Here is a 22,510-nt window from a genome sequence, read left to right as displayed (position 1 = left end):
AAATATTTTTTAATTGGGTCTCTACACTTTTTTTTTCAAGAATATAGCATGTTCAGTAGCTGTAAGAAAAAAAACTGTAGTTTATTTGTGATGGTTGGTTTCGGTTTTGTTGATTGTGGTTTATTTTGAAAAAGACGAACTTCCCTTGGTTGGTATCATTGGAATTGAACCTGAACGTTTCGATTCCTACAAATGAAGGACTAGGGTTTCATGAGGAGCTTTAACGATGAAGAACGAGACCTCCATTATGAGAATTAATCATACGGCGCCGTTTTGTCATTACAAACTAGAGACTGTTTTGTCTTACTCGCATACGTAGACACTTAACTAATACGTGTACGTATTTACGTGCCAACTCAGTATTTTTCGTTAGTAAGTCACGTCGAAAAATAGGCCAGAGACTGTTATGTCAAATAAAAAAAAATTTGAAAATTGATCTGTGTATTCATTTTATTGAGGCTAAAATATCTGCTTTTAAAATCTCTAAAGATAGATTTGAATAATTACTCTAAAATAAATGTTGTTTTGATTTTTTTTCATACATTAAAAAATTAACTCTCCAGATATATTTTGCATCTAAATACATTAATTTTCAATGGGTTGATATATCAAATTTGTCTTTGAAAAAAAATGTGGTCTACTAATTATAACTATAAATACGTCAACCAATCATTTTGTAACAAGTGATATTAACCTATCATAACATTATGTCACGTGATATTTGATGTGACACGTCATTATTTATTGTATAGAAAAACCAATTTTAACTTACAATTTTTTAGGATTAATATGAGGTTTAATTACTATGTTGGTCTTTATAGTTTTGCAAAATTTTTAATTAGGTCTCTGTACTTTTTTTTCCTTTTAATTGAGTTCTTGCACCAAAATTTTTTTTAATTGGGTCTCTACACTTTTTTTTCCCTTTTATTTGGGTCCTTACACCAATTTTTTTTTAGTTGGGTCCCTATAAAATTAAGCCAATTACCGTTAAGAGGGACCTAATTGAAAAAAAAATTGGTGCAAGAACCCAATTAAAAGGAAAAAAATTATAGAAACCTAATTAAAAATTTCGCCGCGAAACTATAAGGACCAGTAGAATAATTAAATCTTAATATGACTAACAAAAATTTTCGAAGAACTAATTTAAAAATACGCTATCTCTTAGAAATGAATTTGAATATTAATTATTTTTTAATATATAAAAATGTCAAACCGACAATTATTTTAAAATAAAATGAGTAAACCATAAAGAAAATGTAAATATACCCCGCATAATAGAAAGATATTTTGTGAAAATTAATTATTATTATTAGGAGGGTAGATTGGACAGCTACTAACTTCGTATATTACTAGGAGTGGCAACATGCATCTTACTTGCGGGTACCCAACCCGATCTCATCCGGTCGGATAGGATTGCCAACTCGATTTGCAGCGGGTAAGGTAGGACACGGGTAGAGTTCTCGTGTAGGTCGCATAGAGTGCGGGTTGAGTCTCAATTCTATCCGACCAACCCGCATCTTATATATGTATATGTTATATACTTATATTAAAATATGTTTCAAGTGAATATTAAACTAAAAACTTTTCACTAAATGCAAAAGATCCTTAACCACTAAAAGAAGATTATTAATTGATAATTTAATATTTTTTTTACATAAAAATAAGTTTTATTTTAAATTATCATCAACTTATATAATAATGTTGCATCTTTCTTGTAACCTCCAAGTAAGATTGGATACTCGCGGATTAATAACGGGTAGAATTAAGATTGAGATATTCTCAATGCATAAGTAGAATAGAGTTAAATTGGATTTGGATCCTCTAAAATTTAAATTTCACTCTAGAGAATAAAGTGTGATCTTTCTACCCTTGAATGGTTTCTCTTTCATATTTATTTTTGGTCCCTTATATGAAATAAATGGTGAGAGATCACACTTTACTTTCTAAAATAAAATTCAAACTTTAGAAGATATAAATCCAGTTAAATTTATATAAAAATTTTAATCTACAAATAAAATTAAGATCGACTTCAAATTCCACTCTACCCTATCCTACTCGTTGGCCGTGTATATTACAACATCACAAAACACACACATTCCAATATGAGGGTTTTCAATTGTCATCCACTATTAGTTTTAGCCCAATTTTGAATTTGGGTACATCTATTGAAAAACAAAGATCATAATCACTAGAGTAAGATTTTATTTGCATGTTGTAGCTTAATTAGCTTAGTGCCATTGCAATTAACAAATAATAAAATAAAAAATTTAATTTTAATATATTATTAATATATATATATATATATATATATATATATATATATATACATTAAATTACAAAATTTCAGGTAAAAAAATTATTTTTTATATTAACTACATAAATAATCATTTAAAAGAATAAATGTATTAAAATTAAATTTTAAAGAAAAAAATTTTAAATGTTTTTAGACAATTATTTTAAAAGACAATGAAATTTTTAACAACAAATACTATTTTTAGCTCCTGATCTTTATTTTTATGAGACTGATTAGTCTCTCTGTTAATATTTTTTTTTTCTGTATTAACGGAATAAACCCACATAGTATGTTAAATTGTTGATTTATCCATTTAGAACTAACTAGGATTAACAAAATCTTTTTTGTTAAAAATTTTGTTATCTTTTAATGATAATTGTTAGGGCTGTTTAGTTTTTTTTTTTTATTATTTTTAAAATACATTAGCTAAATTTATTTTATAAAACTAAAATTATTAATAATTTTAAATTATTTTTATTTATAAAAATTAAATAAAAAATATATTTAAAAAAAATTATTGACAAAATGACTAACCAATTTTATAAAATTACATATCAAAACAAAAAAAGATACTTTTTTATTCAAAAATCTCGTAATCCTTAGATTATCAGGAGTAAGGTTGGTATTCAATCAATTCTAAAATAAAATTATCTTTAATCTTTTTCAAGGGGACCGATGGTAGGGAAAGGGGTTTTGGGAACAAATTACCAATATGAGTACCTTTTTGTCCTTCATATATTTCTCGGGGGCAGCCTTTCATAGTTTGTAAGCGTGGGCTTAATTGTTTTTGGGCTTAAAATATCTGTTATGTTGTTAGTATTTTAACATTAATTTTTGTACAAAAAGTTTGATTAATGAAAATTTGTTTTCACCCCCAAGAAAATTATGTTTTTGTGTTTAAAGAAAAAAAAATCTTGTGATAATTAGCCGTTATTAACAGAGCTAACAGTGTTAGATTTTGCAGGAGGTAATTAAGGGCAATGTCCCTAAATTAATTAAGGGAGGTAACTATTACTATATCGTAAACTAAAGGGTACAAAATATTGTAGTAAAAAAAAAAAAAAGGGGGTAATAGTCAAATTCATCTTGAAAGATTATTTAATTTTTAAATTGGTCTTTAAATAATATTTTAGTTATATTAGTCTTTAAAAAATAAAATATAAGTCAAATTAGTCCTTTCGCCAGTTAAATAATGATGTGTCATGTTAAGTGTCACGTGAGATAATGATGTAGTATGTTAATGCTACGTGTTATAAAACGATTAATTGATATATCAAGTCAATAATATCTGGTATGCCACGTATCATTTGACATGTCATAAATTTATTTATAATTAAATTAGTCTCTGAAAATACACACGTAAATCATTTTCATCCCTAAAATTCAAAAATTGGTCAAATTAGTCCTTATATAAAAAATTTTCTTATTTTTTTTTTATAATTTCAAATTTCAAATTTTTCTTAATCCTACTCATTTTAATTTTTTTACACCTTAATAAACATTTTTTCAAATAAAATAATAAAATAAACAAATTATTACAAAGTTATTTTCTCATTTATATTTTTAGATTTTTCATCTTCAAATTCTAATTTTTTAGTGAAATTTTTTTATATAAATAATTTTATCAAATTATTATTAATTATATACTAAAAATTTTAATTTTTTGGATCACATTAAATAAATATAGTAGTTATTTTAAATATTTTAATTTTTTGGATCTCACTAAATAAATAAAATAATTTTTTAAAAAAAATTATATTAAAATATTAAGATTCAAGGAGTGATCCCATAAAATCAGTTTTTCAATTGTTGAATTCTACTATATAAATTAAAGAATAATAAAAATTATAATTTAAAAATAATTACTATATTATTTAGTGAGACTTAAAATATTAAATTTTTTAATATATAATCAATAATGATTTGATAAATTCATTTAAATAAAAAAAGTTCATTACAAAAAAAACTACAACTTAAAAATATAAAATTTTAAAATATAAATTACAAAATAACTTTATAATAATTTAATTATATTTATTATTTTATGTAAAGAGAATTTTGTTTATTAAGGTCTAAAAAATAATATTAAAATTAGTAGTATAAAAAAATATTTGAAATTTATTATTAGGGCAAAGTATATTTTTGTCTTTAAAGTTTGTCAAAAGTTTTAAAAATACCTCTAAATTTATTTTGTTCAATTTTGTCCCAAAGTTTTCAATTTGCATCAAACATATCACTCACAACTAAATTTTCAAAAAATTTAGAACTACTCTAACAATAATGCATGATAAAAATGTTTGATTTGCTTATATTAAAGGTTGTTTATGTGAAATTATTCCTGAATTGGTAATAATTTTTTTGAAAAATTAGTCGTTAAGGCTAAATTTAATGCAAATAAAAAATTTCTAGAATAAAATTGAACAAAATAAAACGTAAGGGTATTTTTGAAACTTTTAGCAAATTTTAAGGACAAAAAATATATTTTACCTTTAATATTATGAAGAAAAAATACGAGAAATTTATATAAGGACTAATTTGATCAAATTTTAAAATTTTTGAAATGAAAATGATTTACGTGTGTATTTTCAGGGACTATTTTGATTATAAATAAATTTATTACATGTCAAATGACATGTAACATGCCAGTGTGATCTGACACATCAACTAATCATCTTGTAACACGTGGCATTAATCTATCATGTCATCATGTCACGTGGCACTTAACATGACATGTCATCATCTAACTAACAGAAAGACTAATTTATTTGACTTCGTTTTATCTTTAAAGAATTAATATGATTAAAAAAATTATTTGAATACCAATTTAAAGAATAAGTGATCTTGTAGGGACGAATTTTATAACACCCTACCACACAAAACTTTACGCTTAAACCGTAAAATAGAGGTAGTGTGATATTACGACCTCTAAAAAATAAAATATATATGTAGATATAGTTGAAGAAATTTGTAATTAGGAGTTTTAAAGAAAAGTTTAAACAAAAACCGCGAAGAGAAAAGCGCATTATACTCGAAAATGTAAAACCGGAGAAAAAAATAAGGGTAAGACATGAGTATATACAAAGAGTCAGAGTACAAAAAATACAGAATATCAAAGCTCTAGACGCAACCTGTGAAACTAAAGCTGGCTGGAGTATAAATACATATATAAGTATAAGTATATATTCCAAAGTAACCCAACATGCATAAAGAAAACACCTAGTTCTATAAAAAAAAAGCCTCTGAGATGATTAAACATCATTTATATATATACATATACATATGAGAGTCTATGAACAAAAGATACATAACAGACAACCCCAAAATATAACTTCCCAATTTCGCTTGCCATAGGAACCTTCAGACGCTTACCGAAACACATTTCGACTTGCATATGAAAACACCAATATAGATATGGAATGAGAACCGGAGGTTCTCAGCATGGTAATGGTGCCCATATATATAATATATAAGGTTCTGGGAAAGCCGAAAACAATCCCAGAACTCCGATACTCAGATTTAAATCTTAAAGTTTATAAATTGAAAACCATAAACAGGGTAGGTTATTTAAGGTTCTTATTTCTAATTCCTTTCTAACTTAAGCCCTAATTTCTGCCTTCTTCCAATCCTCCAAAATTTCGATGTACAGACAAGCAATACAAACAAAAGAAACACAAGTAGGATACAGATACAGTAGATAGTAAATATAGCAGGTAAGTATAATAATCACATAGACAAGCTCAATTAATGCACAATTAAACAAAACACACATATGCATATGATGTATGCATGTCCTATGGCTGAAGAGGTTCATCTGTCGGTTATATAGCCAACCTGATATGTTCGGTAGCTAACTCGGACATCGTCCTCTTAAAAACTGGTGAGCGGTATAATACCACGATCCTCACCTAGTGAGTGGTAAACCACCTCGATCCCCATAGACGTTTTCAATTGGAAAAGAAAAACTTGTGGGCGGTAAATGATCACGATCCCCACAAAGCATATTCATTTAAAAACTGGTGGGTGGTAAATAACCACGATCCCCACAAAATAATTCTCTTTAAAATCTGGTGGACGGTAAATAACCACAATCTGCACAAAACATTTTCATATCAAACTCATCCTCATCATCATTCAATTCATTTAACAATTATCATCATCACACCTCCCATTTCATTCATCAATAATTCACACTCAAAAGATAATTTTCTTTTTAACTAATAAAACTCAAAACATAATACTTTTCTTAATAAATTAAAACTCCAACATAATATTTTTTCTAATAAATCAAGTTCCAAAACATAATGCATTTCTTTTCTTTATAAATTGAAGTCAAATAATATAATTCTTTTATCTATACTTGTCTAAATAATACTTTAAACCAAAACTCCAATTTTTATAAAAATTTCGACAGCATCTTCTTTAAAATTCGGACTTTGCCATCCTTCTCGGGTTCCAACCAAACCACCTTTCAAACCATTTCCAATAAGTCAAACCAATTCCAATATCAAAATCATTTTCAACTCTCAATTCATTCATTATTCAAACACACACACACAATCATCATTCATTAAATCATTCACAATATAATTCCATATTTCCATCAAGGTTACTAGCATTAACATATTCCCACATTTTCAACTTATCCTATGGTCATCTAACCTATATTTTCACAAAACATTATATATATATTATTTACGAGAAACCAAAACTATACCTTGGCTGATTCCTCCTTAAACTCAGAACACCTCAAAAACCTCTCTTTTCGCAAGCTCTAAGCTTTCAAACGTCAATTCCTCAAGCTTAATCACCCGAATTTCGTTCTAGACCGCCCAATTGAACTCCAAATCAACAAGAACACAATCTAATTCACACAATATCACTATAATAATCAAATGGTTCACTAATTCAATAATTCATAAGGGTTCAACAATTCTTTACCTTACCCACGGATAAAATAGACAAAACCCAACACTATCCACGAGCTAATTCGACTTTAGAACATCAAAATCATATAATCTTTCAAAATTAAAAATTTAAATTTCGAAATTAGGGAAGACTGGCTGAGTAAGAATTTGCTAGATTCTTACCAAATTGATCTGTGGGTTTTGTAAAGAATTCCGAGACAAATACGTGGCCGTTGACGGCTTGTCAATCAGAGCTCCGGATTGAAAGTTATGGGCGACGGAAGTTGGCAGTGAATAGCATCTCTAACCTCTCTCTCACCTCTCTTATACGACACGAAGACACGCATACATATAAAATATAAAGTATTTTTTAGATAAATCGTAATGATTTTTTATATTTTTCTTGATATTAAAACATAAAAATATTTTGAATTATTTTAATGTCTTATTTTAATTATATAAAGTATTTAAAATATTTGTTTTTTTAATAAATAATATATAATATTTTTAAATTTATTTTAAAAATATATGTTAAGAATAAGATTAGACACGCTGACTCGTAATGGTATTTAAGTGTGTACAAGTGTATCCAGAAAGAAAATTTTTATTTTTTATTAAAACACAGTTAGACACGACAGACACATGTGTCAGACGAATGTCGGTGAGTATCGTGTCCGAAATGTGTCCGATATACAGATACAACAACTCACTGAAGTGTCCATGCTTCATAGATTTAAGTAAATGTGAAAAGGTCAAATCTCACTTTTTTTTTTTTATATATATACATATCGGATAACAACAATCTCTTAGATTGAGCTCAAATTTGCGACAAATTACTCTATAAAAAAAAAGTATAACCTTAAGAAAATAAGAAGACACAAATATATCCAATTTTAATTTAGAACAACCGCCTAATTTTTTTTTGCTTTATTCACCTAAAAAGCACCTAATCACCATTCCTTTTAATAACTGTTCCCTTAAGTTAGATCAGGCTAGTTAATAATTAGCTAAACTTCTGCTCAAAGCAAATGATTCTTTGATTTTTTTTTCCCCCTTAGTGATCAAACAAAGAAACAATCTTCTGTATTTTTTCCCCTTAATTCTATAATATGATTACAGGCCTAACTAAAAATTGATGAAGATGGCCAAGAAACATTAAATACACTAATAGCCTCACATCACATGAATGCAAATTGGTATTACAAACCAAAAAAGAAATTAGCAAATATTTCAAAGTCTATAACCATGCAAGTGTTTGGCCCATCTTCTTGCCATATAAGGATCATGAAAATCCCAGCTTTCGACATTGCTACTCCGACCACTGCTGCCGCCACCACCTTCTCTAACATCATCTTCACCCTTATGCTCTCCAACACCTACAACTGTTTCTCCAGTTCTTCTAACACACTCATCAATCTCACCTTCAATGTAGCTATATTCCACATACACATGTGTGCAATCACCAAGGTCTAATAGTATTCTCCTCTCTTCTCCACCTCTTATCTCTCCAATTCTTATGACTCTTCCACTTCCAACTTCCTCCCCAGCCCCGCATATCCGAAGTTGGATCTCCCGGACAATGCCGCCCAACATCTTAGCCAGGAACTCCTCGAATTCTTGTATGACAAAGCCACTTGAAGTGCCAAAGCCAAATCCAACATGGAATCTATGAATGGGAGTGGATGGAAGTTCCATGCTTATTGCATGGTATGGTCTTGTGGGATTATCAGACAAGTGAAGGATGCAAGACTCAGGGTTCTTGTGCATCCGGTCCTCGAGTATCTTGATTCCTTTCTTCAACCCTTCGACCGGATCGGCTTGGCCCATGTAGAATAACCGGTCAATAACTTGGAGGGCTGTGCGCTTTCCATAGGATGTCATGCGCCTTAGGGGGAAGACACGAGCTGCGGCTGAGGAGTATGTAACAATGGCTAAGCGGTCAATGTGTCTGAGGGAAAAAACCACAAGAGCCATTGCTTGTTTGAGAAGCCTTAAGTGTGGTCCATTGGGGCTAGCAACTAAGACCAAGTCGGTTGCGCGTTCATGAGTCAGTTTAACTGAAAGGCAAGCTCTGTTGGAGGAGGGACACATCATAGGTGGAGATTGTAGCAATGATGAGGAGCCACATGTTAAAGGATGCAGTGATAGGTGGCAAGGGCATGAAGCATGCTTAGTGACTTGCAAAGCAGGATGGAAACTAGCTGGAGCATTCGGCGGTATAGGTACAAGATTGAAACACAGCTTGGGGCTATCCGGTGTGTCATCAAGCTCAACAGGATCATCGTCATCATACCTCGCCGTGCGAAGTAGAGAACGACGATGAACACGGAAGTTAGCAATAGAATCATCAAGGATTCTTAGGATAGGATCACTCTGAGTACTTGATGCCAGAGAGCCAGAGAGGTTGTTGTTTAAGTTGCGAGGGAGCTGAGTCCAATGAGCACGGCAAATGGGGCAAGTGACACTACCGTGGCGAACATTGGAAGAGATGCAGGCGAAATGGAAAGCGTGAGAGCACTGAGCAGTGAATATAGCTTGGCCGGGACTGCTACCCTTGCTGTGGTAACTCAGAGGATCTAAACATATTGCACATAGATTCTGCAAAAAATATATATCACTTCAACTCAAAATCAATTCCACAAAAGCAAAATTAAGCACAAGCTTGTGGTATTTATTCCAACACTGACACAAAATTGCATGATTTAACCAAACTCATCTCACTTTTTACCATTTGATTGAAGTAGGGACAGAAACAACGAAACTTTTTCGGACCCGAAAAAAGAAAAAAGATTCTACAGACACTCAAGATAAAATAGATTGTATATGCATAAGAAAAGTTTCACATTTCTTCCTTAGGAAGCTATTGAACACACACACATTACTTTACTGTATACAAATTTCCAGAGAGGCATTTGGCAATAATAGAAGGAAAAGCATGATCATGCATGTTATGTGGCAGGTGAAACTTCCCAAAGTGGGGTCTGCATTCATAATGAAATTGATTCTTGGCTTCACCCATGCGCCAACCATGTGCTTAGGGGCACTCACATGCCACAATCCTCCATTCAATACCTTTGCTCTTCTAGTTTCAATTTCAGTACCAAAATTAATGCTTTAACACTATGCTCCCAGTTACCAATTCACATTTTATGATCTTGCTAACAAGAACGCCTTAAGAAGAAAATTCTTATTAAAAATGCATTAAATATGCTAAAAAAATGGAAATATTTATTGTAAAATAGGTCAAGGGATCATAGCAGAAGGTGAAACTCTGAGGGGCATTGGATACCAAATTGCCAAATGTGAAAACGGTTCAGAAACACTTTTAATAGCAAGTGGTGTGGCTTTTATTTAAGTGGAAGACTTTCTTTAATCATAAACTTCAGAAGTACAAAAAGCAAAAAAACAAATATGAATTATGATGTTAATAATTACTGATTACTAATAATTTAGGTGGTTTAAGAAGGTACAAGTGAAGTAGATTAATTAATTTACCTTACTATGAAGGTCATTGTTGTTGATGTTAACAGTGATGGTGGAATCTGTTTCTTGTGTAATCTCCCCTGAGCAATTCTTTGTTGATGTTGACACAAATGAGGAATTTGAGATCTGCAAAGCATTCCACATTAGCAGAAAATTAGTACTTTCAAGCTTCAACTCCTCATACTTCAAGTTTCACCAGAATTTTTTTTACAAAAAAAGGAAGAAAAAATAATAATGATAATGCCATTTATATCCACAATAAATTTATAGATGACTCAAGTAATCACTAAAAAAAGAGAAAGAAAGAAAAAAAAAACATAGTATGGATTAAGGAGCATTGTGAGTTCCAAAGAGAAGCAAGTGTTGGGACATGGAAGAAGACCTAATTAGGCAAAAATGGGAACAAAGTTTGAATCTTTTGGGAAAATGCTAAGCACCCAGAGAAGAAAGGAATGAAATTTTTCATGGGAAATTTAAATGTGTGACACTTACAGAAGCAGATAAGGCGTCAATGGGAACTGGATCCACCATAGATTTCCTCCTTGAGAATGAACCACATGCATATGCTGCTGCCATTGCAACCTTCCTTGCTGCTTCTCTAAGCTTTGATGATGCTCCTCTTCTTCCTTCTCCCATTGTTAATGACTCTCTTTCTCTCTGTGTTTTCAAGGTTTGTGACTTTGCTTGTGTGTGTCTCTCTCTGTGAAGTTTGGAGCCACAAGAAAAGAAGGGACAGAAGAGAGAGAGGAGCTGAGGAGGAGACAAAGGGGTCTGAAAAATTCAGCTTGTGTTGAGTGTTTTAAAGTGAGTGTTATTATTGTGTGTATGTTCTTTCTTGTTTTAATCATTTTTGTTCATCACTCTCTTCAGAGAAACACACTTCACACTCTTATATATAACATTCATAGCTACTATTTCATCAATCTCACCAATATTTGAGGGTGTTGATAGTCAAAATAGGTGAAATCTCAGGTACAGTCGGCTTCATATGAAGCTGATAGGCGAGAGTTGTTTGATGAAAATTTAGTCAAATCAGTCAAAAATTATTTAACGGCTTTCAACTATCAACTTCACGTGAAGTCAACTGCAACTGAGTTTCTACCTTATAATATATGATAAAATATTATATCATACGTTATCATCTAATCTAATCGATATCTATTCTGTGTTATTTATAATCTAATTTGATAAATATATTAGGAATGATTTTATGATTTAGATTCGTTATTTAAAAATTACATATAATCAATTTAATTATTTTTTTCAAGATTTTTCTTTAATTTATGGTATAATATAATTTTAAAAAATTAAAAATAATTTTTAAATAATTAATTTGATCATTATGTTAAACATAAGATAAATTTATATTTTAAATTTCTTATGTAAAGTATATAATATATTTGCCACCTTATATACACTCATAATATAAAACAAATTAATTAATGATTTAAAAAATTGTAAATAAAATTGAGGGACTTGTTGCTTTATTTTGATTGTGAATAATTGTAAAGTGGTGAAATTTATTTACTGTGAGACAACATTTACTACTAAAAGTACTAAAAATTATTGAGAGAAGTACTTTTCACAATGAAAGAGGAGAATCAATTGGTTTTGATACTTTACCTATAGTTTAGAAAATCTCTTTTTTATTTTCTCTCATCATGCTTCATAGGTCAAAACTCAAGTCTCCTCACTGTAAATCATAAATCCTTCAAACAAACAAAACAAAAAATGTTTTTTACATGTAAAATAATGCATCATATTTTTGCATTAGGGAAACAATGTAATTATGTAAGAAAAAAAAAATGCTTTTTAATTTTCATATGGCATCGTTGATGGAGTAGGCCACACATATGGGATGTATGTGAGTGTTACTGAGATGTGGTGTTAGGCTAACTGAAAGAGGAAGAAAAAACGGACAATTTGATTTGCAGCTTCCCACCGATTAATATTAGCCAAATTAAAAAAAAGCAACTGGACCTTCCGAGTTCATTTTCAAAAAAAAAAAAAAGAAGTTAATCGGACCTTTCGATTGGTTTTCTAATAAAGGAATCGGATGGTCCGATTTCTCTCTGTCATTGTTTAAAAACTTTTGTCCTACACTTGTGTCTAACACTATTGTATTCTATAACCAAGCACAACTCACACACTGGTGGCATATCGAAAAAAATGAGAAAAAAAATGTTGAAATTGATGGAAGAGAATGAAATTATGAGGAGGAAGGAGAAGGAGAAGCAACATTTGGAACAATGTGGCACTTTCCAAAGAGAATGATATCATGGGACCAACCCACTAAGCCTAATTGATCAAAAATAAGTTGTTTACAGCATGCAATAGTGAGATCCATCCACCAATTTTCATCCATTTTTCTTTCCCATAATAAACAACTATTATTTTGAAATATTTTATCTATACATCTAATGTTGATATACACATACACTTTATGTTGTTTTTTTTAATATAAAAGAAACATTTTGATGACCCCTAAATCTAGATGGTATGCATGAGCACTTGTGTGTAACATAATGACAATTTTAGAGATGAGTTCAATGATGAAGAGTTTTCATTAGATTTTAAGCATTCCAAGCCCCACCTTCCACACACGGGTCTGGTCCAACATAATAACATTTGATGCATTTTATTTTTAAAAAATACTTTATAAATTCATTTTATTTATTTTGTATATTTAAAATTTAATTTAAGTTACGTGTGCACGGTCAATATAAAAGAATTTTATACAAACAACTAATTGTGTATTGTTATATTAATAAAACTTAAAAAATATTTAAATATGTGATTTTGATTAAATAATTATATAAAATTTTTTACATGTTAATTAAAAGTAAATTCTTTGAAACTACATAAAATAAGCTTCCCATCTTATGATAACATACATACTCTTCTTTCTTTCTTTTTCTTATGTGGATAAGACACATGGTTCAAATCACTTTGGTACCAAACAAAAGGAAAATGAGGGGAAAAAATGAAAAAGAAAAAAAGAAAAAGAAGAATTGGGATTGGAAAAAGGAAAAGAAAAGGGTAGAAAGAAGTTTCTTCTAAGAAGTGGGAGAAATGGCCGTTTTGTTTTGAATTTCAAAGGTTCAGCAATCAACTTATGATAACTTCCAAACTTTGCCTTCTTTTTTTATGTTTTTATTTTTGAAATATAATAGTATATATATATATATATATATATAAAATTTAATTTTGATGCACTGTCAATGTAAAATAATTTTACACTGCATTCAATTATGTAATACTATATCAACAAAAATATATACTTTTGACATTGACCGTGTGAATAGTCATCCAAAAGAACAGATGTGATTGTACGACTGTGTAAAATACGGTTAGTGCATCAAAATTAAACTCTCAAATATATATATATTAAATTCATCCCTTTTAGCTTGCTGATAAAAATAAACAGCCATGTTAATTAAATTATTTGCAATGCAAAGGTGGCCAAAGCAAAGAGAATGCTTTTCCTTGCCATGGTTGTATTCCACTAGTGTCTTCATAAACACAAGTCTTTGTATACATAACATAGGTTCCCTTATGATTTATGACTCACTTTTTCTTTAATTTAATTTTGTCCCTTATACATGTACTCAGTTGTTTAGCTTTTTAGGGTTGAATGGTTGATATCAAGTGCATTCTTATTTGTGGAAAGTTTTGGATTAAATTCACATTAATACTTTTTTATTTTTATTTTTTTTATGCTACATTAGTATTTAGTTTGATCATGAGTAATTTGGCTCCGAACTTAAAGTTGGTTGCATCTTTAGACTTGTACAGTTGTACTACTTAGCGTATTTATTAATATTAGTATATTAATAGGCATTAATGTATTTACTAATACATATTTTTATAAATTTAAGATGATAATAATAATAATAACAACAACATTAATTAAGATGATAAACACTTTATTTTTTAATAAAGGAATCTTGGGTTTGATTTTTAAAAATAAAATAATAATAATAATAATAATAATAATAATAATAATAATAATAATAAAAAAAAAAAAAAAAAAAAAAAAAAAAAAATAATAATAATAATAATAATAATAATAATAATAATAATAATAATAATAATAATAATAATAATAATAATAATAATAATAATAATAATAATAATAATAATAATAATAATATAATAATAATAATAATAATAATAATAATAATAATAATAATAATAATAATAATAATAATAATAATAATAATAAAAAAAAAAAAAAAAAAAAAAAAAAAAAAAAAAAAAAAAATAATAATAATAATAATAATAATAATAATAATAATAATAATAATAATAATAATAATAATAATAATAATAATAAAAGATATTGAAAAAAAATTGTGCATTAAATTCTCTTATATTCCTATTATATATTTAGAGGAGTGCTAGGGGATCAGCAACTTTTGTATTTTGTAACATCAATTGGTCATTAATAGTGTTTTTAATGATATGAGATTAAATCTAATAGCGTGAAATCATTCAATTTTCTTTTGATGGTTAAATATTGGCCAACTTTTTAAAAATTGCTGTTCCTTGAGACTTTTCCATATATTTATGGTAGATTTATGCAATTTTTTTAGTATCAAATGTTTAACTTTTTAGGCAATGCCACGATCATTTTGGTGTACTAGGGCACCAAGGCAATCAATGATATAGATGTTAGGCATATTTTTGTGTTAACAATTTTGTTTAATATTCATGCTATTAAATTATCTTATGAAATCAAGTACTAAATCTAACCAAATGAATTTAAGACTTCTTGTATCATGTTTGTTTGTTTGTTTTTTCTCTCTGTCAAAAATATAGATGTTTGTTAATCAATTTAGACGGTCAAAAAGTAATTTAATTAAAGTATAATTTAGTATAGTTTGTAAAAAAAAATGGGTTGAAGATGCATTGAATAAATGCTTTCTAAGTACACTAATAAAACAAACACAATATTTTGCTTAACTATTTAGACATTAGTAATAAGTAAACCATGGAAATTCAATAAGAGATTTTAACCAAAAACAAGTAAGATAAGCCATTTAATTCAGTGTTATAATGATTGTGGTAACTTTGAAGAACTTTTTTATAATTTGAATTTCATTATAAAAAGAGGGATGAACTAAAATTTACATACATTATCACATACATAAAAAGATAAGTTATGAGTAAAAATTGGAAGAGACCTAAAAAAAATTTTATTCTATAGTAATACCTGCATCTATGTCCTATACTTTATGTCCATTCATTCACTTTCATCTGAAAAAAAAAAAAAAAAAGAAAAGAGAAAAAGAATGAGTTGTCCCATTGATGGTTGATAATAGGCAGTGTTTGGATGCTCATATTCTATGTAACTATCTAATGTCCTTTGCACTTTTTATCTTCTATAACTTTCTTTAAAATCTTCCAAATTTCTTTAAAATCTTCCAAATATCATAAAGAGAAGAGGGCCCATATATTGGCTAATTTTTGTTAGAAGTGAAAAAAAATTGTGTGTAATCTTAATTAATTGGTGTATTTTTTATATGGATTTAATTTTTTTTGTTTTAAATAACAAATCGGACTCTCAAATTTTGTATCGGAAGGTTAAATTTTATAGTACATAAATCGGAAGGTCCGATTTGTAGTGAAATAATTTTTTTTGCTATAAAACAAATTAGAGGGTCCAATTAGTATATTTAAAAAAAATTTCAACACTAAAGATTTCTATATTTAAAAAATTAAAAAAAATCAAATTTTTATATTAAAAAAATCATAAATCTAACCTTCAAATTTGTAGTATCCACACAAAAAAAAAAAAAAACACCAAATTTTACATTATTAAAAAACACCACTGGAACTACAACAATAAAAATAAAAAGCCTAAGATATTTCCTACCTATATAGGTTTAGACTTTTAGTTTTAGGAGAGTAATTTTGCGACTCTTTAATTAGTAATGTTGCTTTTTTTTTAATCATATTTTTAAATTATTCTTAATTAAAAAATTTTGAAAAATAAAAGATCATTTACTTAACATGAACAAATCAATAAACTAGTATACTCAAATTCAGTTGCAACAGTTTGAGAAATTGTAACAATTAGGTACATGCATCACAACATCTAAAGATAAAATCTAACCAGATGGAGCCATTTAGGAATGCTTGGACTTTTGAATAAACTATAGCCATGATATTGATTCAGTTAACCACTATACTTGGTTGCAATTTAAGCATATAATTAAGAAATCAAATCAATACAAAAAAGGTAAAAAAATAAAAAAGAAAATTAAGAAATCAAACATGTAGAAATGATTGTGATAGCTGATAAGCATGTGTACATATTCTATGAACATTGCAACTGTTTAGTCCATGTTAAAAACACTATACTTTCTTTTATGTCCCTAAGTTATTTGGATTATTTAGATAGAGATTCTTCCTATGACATACATAACAAATAGACAAATTATAAAGAGTCAATTTTTATCTTATCTCCAATTTAATATCTACAATCTAAAATATATGTAATTGTCATGGTTTATCCACCACCAACCTTTGATTAAACTAATTTAATTCAGATTCATGTTAATTTTCTAAATATGTGCAAGGGGGGATTTATTCAAATTATTTTTTTTTTATTTTATAAAAAGAATTATCTACAAAACAAGTACCTAGTAGACTAAGAAAATGATGGATGAACTAAAGGAGAGTTTGTGGAATCTCTCCTTTTATGAATGACATATCTGAAAGCTATTGTTGATTCTATTCACATGAAAAGAAGGTAAAGGGGAAAAGAAAAGCTGGCTTGTGTCTTCAAAAACTTGCTTCTTGCTAGCCTACAAAGAAATGTGTCTAAATTGCATGTTCAAATTGGTTGAATGATTTGACTTGGTCAAAACTCCAAGTTTAATTAATAGATTGGTTTAGAATTAGATTATATGCATTATGAGCTTAATCTTTTTTATAATCTTAATTCCAATATGTTGCTTTCACAAATCACAATCCATATCTTCTTTCTTAATCATTGAATAAACTTTCCTTAATACAAGCGCCTGATTTTCTGGTGGTTAGTTGTACATAGGTCAAGACTCAAGAGGTAAAGCTTTTGGCATTTTCTAATTGTTTTTCACACACTCACTTTTCATAGTCTTATTAATCATAATGTAGTTAGATTTCATGGTCACTTCTGAATCCTTTTCGTTCATATTTGGACCACCCCATAAAGAAAAAGGGGTCATCATGTCATATATATTTATTCAGCTTTTAGAAAAAATCTCATGATTTGAAAAGAAGGGTAAATCATTTATTACTTGTTTGAATTTGATTCTGGTCTTTGGGAACTGAACGGTAAGAAGCAACATTTTTTACTTTTTACCCTTTTCAGTACCTCTTCTTCCATGCTTGTGTACTTATTCACAAGCAAGAACACAAAAGTCTTCTAAGAACCTCATAAAGTAACTCTTGTAACTTAGTGTTTATTAGCAAAACCAATCTTTGAACTTCAAACTAGGCACTCATGGTAATTGGCAAACCAACAAGGCAAGGCATAATAAAGTACACAAATTATAATGACTACTCCATGCAGTTGAACTCGTCTTAATGCTTTCCATGTTAATATATGAACTTGGTTAGTCTTTAGTTGATTGGAAAAATGGAAACTAATCTGTTAGCAATAACTCTGGTGTATAACCCATTTCCCTCATCAAAGGTTGAAGATTATGTTGCAACATTCCATAAATTTCCTCAACCTTGGGATTAAATCTATCCCCAACAAAAAATACATGGTTTTTTCCATTTACCAGTATTTGACTACACCCTGGAATTTTCTTCACATTTCTTTCCCTCATTCTTTTCCTTACCTTTGCAAACTCATCCCATTTCCCTTCTGCAGCATGTGTATTGGCCAGAAGTACATACCCTCCTGAACTATATGACTCAAGTTCTAAAAGCTTCTCACCAATATAATTTGCTATTGTAACATCCCCATGAAGCTTGCATGCACCAAGCAATGCAACAAGAACAGCTTCATCTTTTTTGGAAGGAGGGATAGTAGATACTACATTCATTGCCTCATCGATAAGTCCGGCTCGGCCTAGAATGTCAACAAGGCACGAATAATGCTCTGCCTTCGGAGTTAAGTTATAAGTTCCTATGATTGAGTTAAATATTCTTCTACCTTGGTTGACAAGACCAGCATGACTACAAGCTGATAGGAGTCCTATAAATGTTACCTCATCTGGCTTGATTCCAGAAATTAGCATGCGTGCAAAAACCTGTAATGCATGGTAACCATGTCCATGATAGGAGTAGGCTACTATCATTGCAGTCCATGAAACTACATCCTTTGACTTTAATGGTTCAAAAACAAGCCTAGCAGAACTAAGATCTCCATTCTTGGAATACAAATTAATGAGAGAATTTGTAAGCCAGGTGTCATGCTCAAACCCGAGACGTATGATCATCGAATGAGCTTGCATGAGCTCTGCCACACCATCGCAGGAAGTAACCACGCTAGTCATGGTGATTTCGTTGGGTCTAAAGCAAGATCTTAGCATCAACATGAAGATTCTCAAGGCACCCCCTTCATCACCAATCCTTGCATAACCATCAATCATCATGTTCCAAGTCACAACATTCTTCTCTGGCATCAAGTTGAAAAGCTCACTAGCCTCATCCATGAGCTTCTCATCAACATATGCATTGATCATTGCGGTCCATGCGGGGACATCTTTATAAGGCATTAGATCAAAGTACTTCCTTGCAGTGTTAATCATCTTGTTTTGTGCCAAACCAGAAACCATAGCTGTCCACGAAACATGAGTCCGATCCGGCATCAATTGAAACAACTCAATAGCCTTATCCATTCTCTTGGCTCCAAAGCAACCCGAAATCATGATGTTCCAAGAACGAACATTTCTCTCTGGCATCTCAAGGAAGAGCTCATAAGCTTTGTCAAAGCAGCCATTGTCAAGATATGACTTGACCATAGCTGTCCAAGCAATGACATTCTTTTCAGGCATGATATCAAAGAACTTGCGAGCTTGATCCACCAACCCATTTCGAGCCAAACCTGAAACCACTGTAGTCCATGAAACCACATTTTTCTCAGGCATTTGACTAAACAACTGCATACCCTCCTCGGGTCTTCCACACCCAAAATACCCAGAAAGCATACTGGTCCAGGAGAACACATTTCTCTCAGTCATTTCATCGAACACCTTGCGAGCATCATCCAAACGACCAGCTTTGGCGTACCCATCAATCATTGCTGACTCAGCAACAATGTTCCTATGGGGAATTGCCTTGAACAAGCATTCAGCTCTGGGTAGGTCCTTGTTCTTCAAGTAAACCGCAATCATGCAGTTATAGGAAACTTCATCTCTATGGGGCATTTCGTCGAACAATTTCCTTGCTTCTTTGACTTTGCCATGGCGACCTAAAACCGCTATATCCGCGTTAAGCTTGTTGAGTGCTGCATCATGTGATGAAATTGGGATCAGTTTCTTGGGGGCTAAGGTTCTTCGGGTGTCTGAAATCGGAGCCCAATTGTGTTTTTGGAGCAAATGCTTATCTGGGTCGGTATAAAATGAAGCCTTGAAATGGCTCAAGGAACGAACGGTGGGGTAAGAATGTGACAGCATTCGACGGTGGTGACAGACACGTATCATCTCTCCAACTGGCAAATGATTAATCCACAGAAAATTTAAGTTCTATTTAAAAGTTTATCACTGATACATAAATTGCTACATGCATGCATAATTTGAAAAGTAAAAGAAGAGAGAACGTGTTTCAAAGAAAAAGTTTCTTGTATTTACTTTGTATTTAAATTAATACTAACTAATTCTTACTTTTACTTTCCAAAAAATATTGACCCTTGACATTCATCACTTGTCTAATACCATCTCCTCAATGAAGTTTGCAACTTCTTGATAGCCCCTTATGATTTCCCCATAGCTTTTTGATACCATCTCAATGGCAATTCTTTTCATGTTTTCAAGCAATCTCATCAAAGCTTGATCCAAATTATTTACATTGACAAATACCATGTATCATACTGCTAGTATAGCTAACAACAGAAGGTGCACATTCTTTCTGCTCCATGTATCAGCAAAGCCGTTACTGTATAGAGCAGATACAACAAAGCATAACAAGTTGAATAGAGAATAATCCTTATACTTCATCATATTCTTGTTTGTCATTTCTTTCAAAATTCCATATATATATAATTTTGATACATAACTTTATACTCATATCCAATTATTTTTACACGGTCAGTATATTAAAATTAAAATATATATGAGATAATATCTAAAATAGTTACTGAAATTTCAATTCGTCTCAGATAAATTTTTCACTTTTTAAAATGAGCAAATAAATTCCTTATTATCAAAATTATGAATATCTTTTAGTCCAAAAGTAACTAAACGTTTTAAGATTGTTGGCACTTAACTGCATATTGATGTGAACACATAATGAGTTCAATTTAAATTAGTATCCCAAATTTGGTTAAAACACCCAAATTGATCTATTCACACTTATAAAATTCTAACCACCAAATGTTCATCTTTGTCATATAATATTCTTCGTCTCTACTCCTCTTCATTGCTGTTGTTCATAGTATCCTCTTGTGAAGTTCTGAAAAGTCGTTCCTTTGGGTGAGGAATGATGGATAGCGGTGATAGAAGTCAAGAAAACTCAAGCAAGAACAACTCCAGTGGAAGAAATTACAGTGACAGAGGAATTCGAATCAGATGTAAGAACATTGTATTATGCAATTGTGGGTTGCGTACAATGATTAAGTACTCACCAACTCCAAAGAATTCAGGAAGACTTTTTTATGGATGTCTCAACTATGAAGTAAAATTCTCTATTTGATCCAATTATTAAGTTGATACGGGTTTAAAGGAATGATTTGGTGATTGTTAATTTAATATTTTTTTTTTTTGCATTATTGTAGTTTGTAATTCATTGTAATTTCTTTCGTTTGGCTGATGAATATGAAGAACGAGATGTGATTCAAGTTGCACAAAAAATTGTTAATGAACTCAATTGAAGAATAAAAAATTTAAAGTAGTATTAGCACATTGAAGATGCTGACCTTGTGTGTTGTATTAATTTTGATATATATTTGGTTGTTTTGATTTTTAGTTAAAAAATAATTAGAATTTAAATGTGTTCATGATCATTATGTAATGATTTATGATTATAATTGAAATGAAATTTTCTTCAATTTTGTATTTCATCACTAATTTGGATGAAAGATAATCTAATAATAAAATAAAGCTAACAAATATACACTTTTTAAATAGAACAACCTCTAATATACCATTATAATTATAACAACCATGATAATAATGGTGTTATCTTAGTGCAAAATATAAAATATGAACTAGACGAGTTTATAGCTAAGATCATATTATCATAAACAAACACTAACAAAATATAAATTCAGACTTAATCCATAACAAAGCAAATCAAAAGCAACAACTAAAGCAACAACATCAAATTATTTTTACTAGCATAAAATAACAACTAAAGTCTTCATGACATGACATCATCATCAGACATTTTTTGTGTGCCTTAAATCCAAGTATTGGAATAAATTTTAACAAAACTTCCATCTTTACAAATGTTCTTGAACTTGCTTCTTTTATTGTCTCCCTTAAAATTGCATTAGCAATACTAACATTTGGCTTTGGAGAACTGACAACATCATTAGATGATAGCTTGACAATTGAAAGTTTGTTTCGTTTAATTATCTTCCGCTTGAACAGCTGTCAATTATAACAACTAGAATCAATCACAATGTTAATATTTACAACATTAATAATAATAGCTGATTATAATACTCAAT

General features: G+C 29.8%; 2 protein-coding genes across 2 annotated transcripts; both read right to left on the bottom strand.

The window, feature by feature from the left end:
* Nucleotides 1-8,213: 8,213 nt before the first annotated feature.
* Nucleotides 8,214-11,543, bottom strand: LOC112741375 (probable E3 ubiquitin-protein ligase WAVH2). The gene is made up of 3 exons (XM_025790333.3): nt 11,173-11,543; nt 10,693-10,806; nt 8,214-9,795 (listed from the first exon to the last, which is right to left on the bottom strand). Exons 1-3 carry the CDS (start codon nt 11,314-11,316, stop codon nt 8,428-8,430), a joined length of 1,626 nt encoding a protein of 541 aa, XP_025646118.1. The 5' UTR covers nt 11,317-11,543; the 3' UTR covers nt 8,214-8,427.
* Nucleotides 11,544-18,222: 6,679 nt separating this feature from the next.
* LOC112741374 (uncharacterized) lies at nt 18,223-20,807 on the bottom strand. The gene is made up of 2 exons (XM_025790332.2): nt 20,505-20,807; nt 18,223-20,332 (listed from the first exon to the last, which is right to left on the bottom strand). Exons 1-2 carry the CDS (start codon nt 20,539-20,541, stop codon nt 18,315-18,317), a joined length of 2,055 nt encoding a protein of 684 aa, XP_025646117.1. The 5' UTR covers nt 20,542-20,807; the 3' UTR covers nt 18,223-18,314.
* Between the last annotated feature and the right edge of the window lie 1,703 nt (nt 20,808-22,510).

The sequence above is a fragment of the Arachis hypogaea genome, chromosome 14, assembly GCF_003086295.3.
Source record: "Arachis hypogaea cultivar Tifrunner chromosome 14, arahy.Tifrunner.gnm2.J5K5, whole genome shotgun sequence".
Classification (NCBI taxonomy): Eukaryota; Viridiplantae; Streptophyta; class Magnoliopsida; order Fabales; family Fabaceae; genus Arachis; species Arachis hypogaea.
The sequence above is the reverse complement of the archived record's forward strand: the minus strand, read 5'-3'. Positions and strand labels throughout refer to the sequence as shown.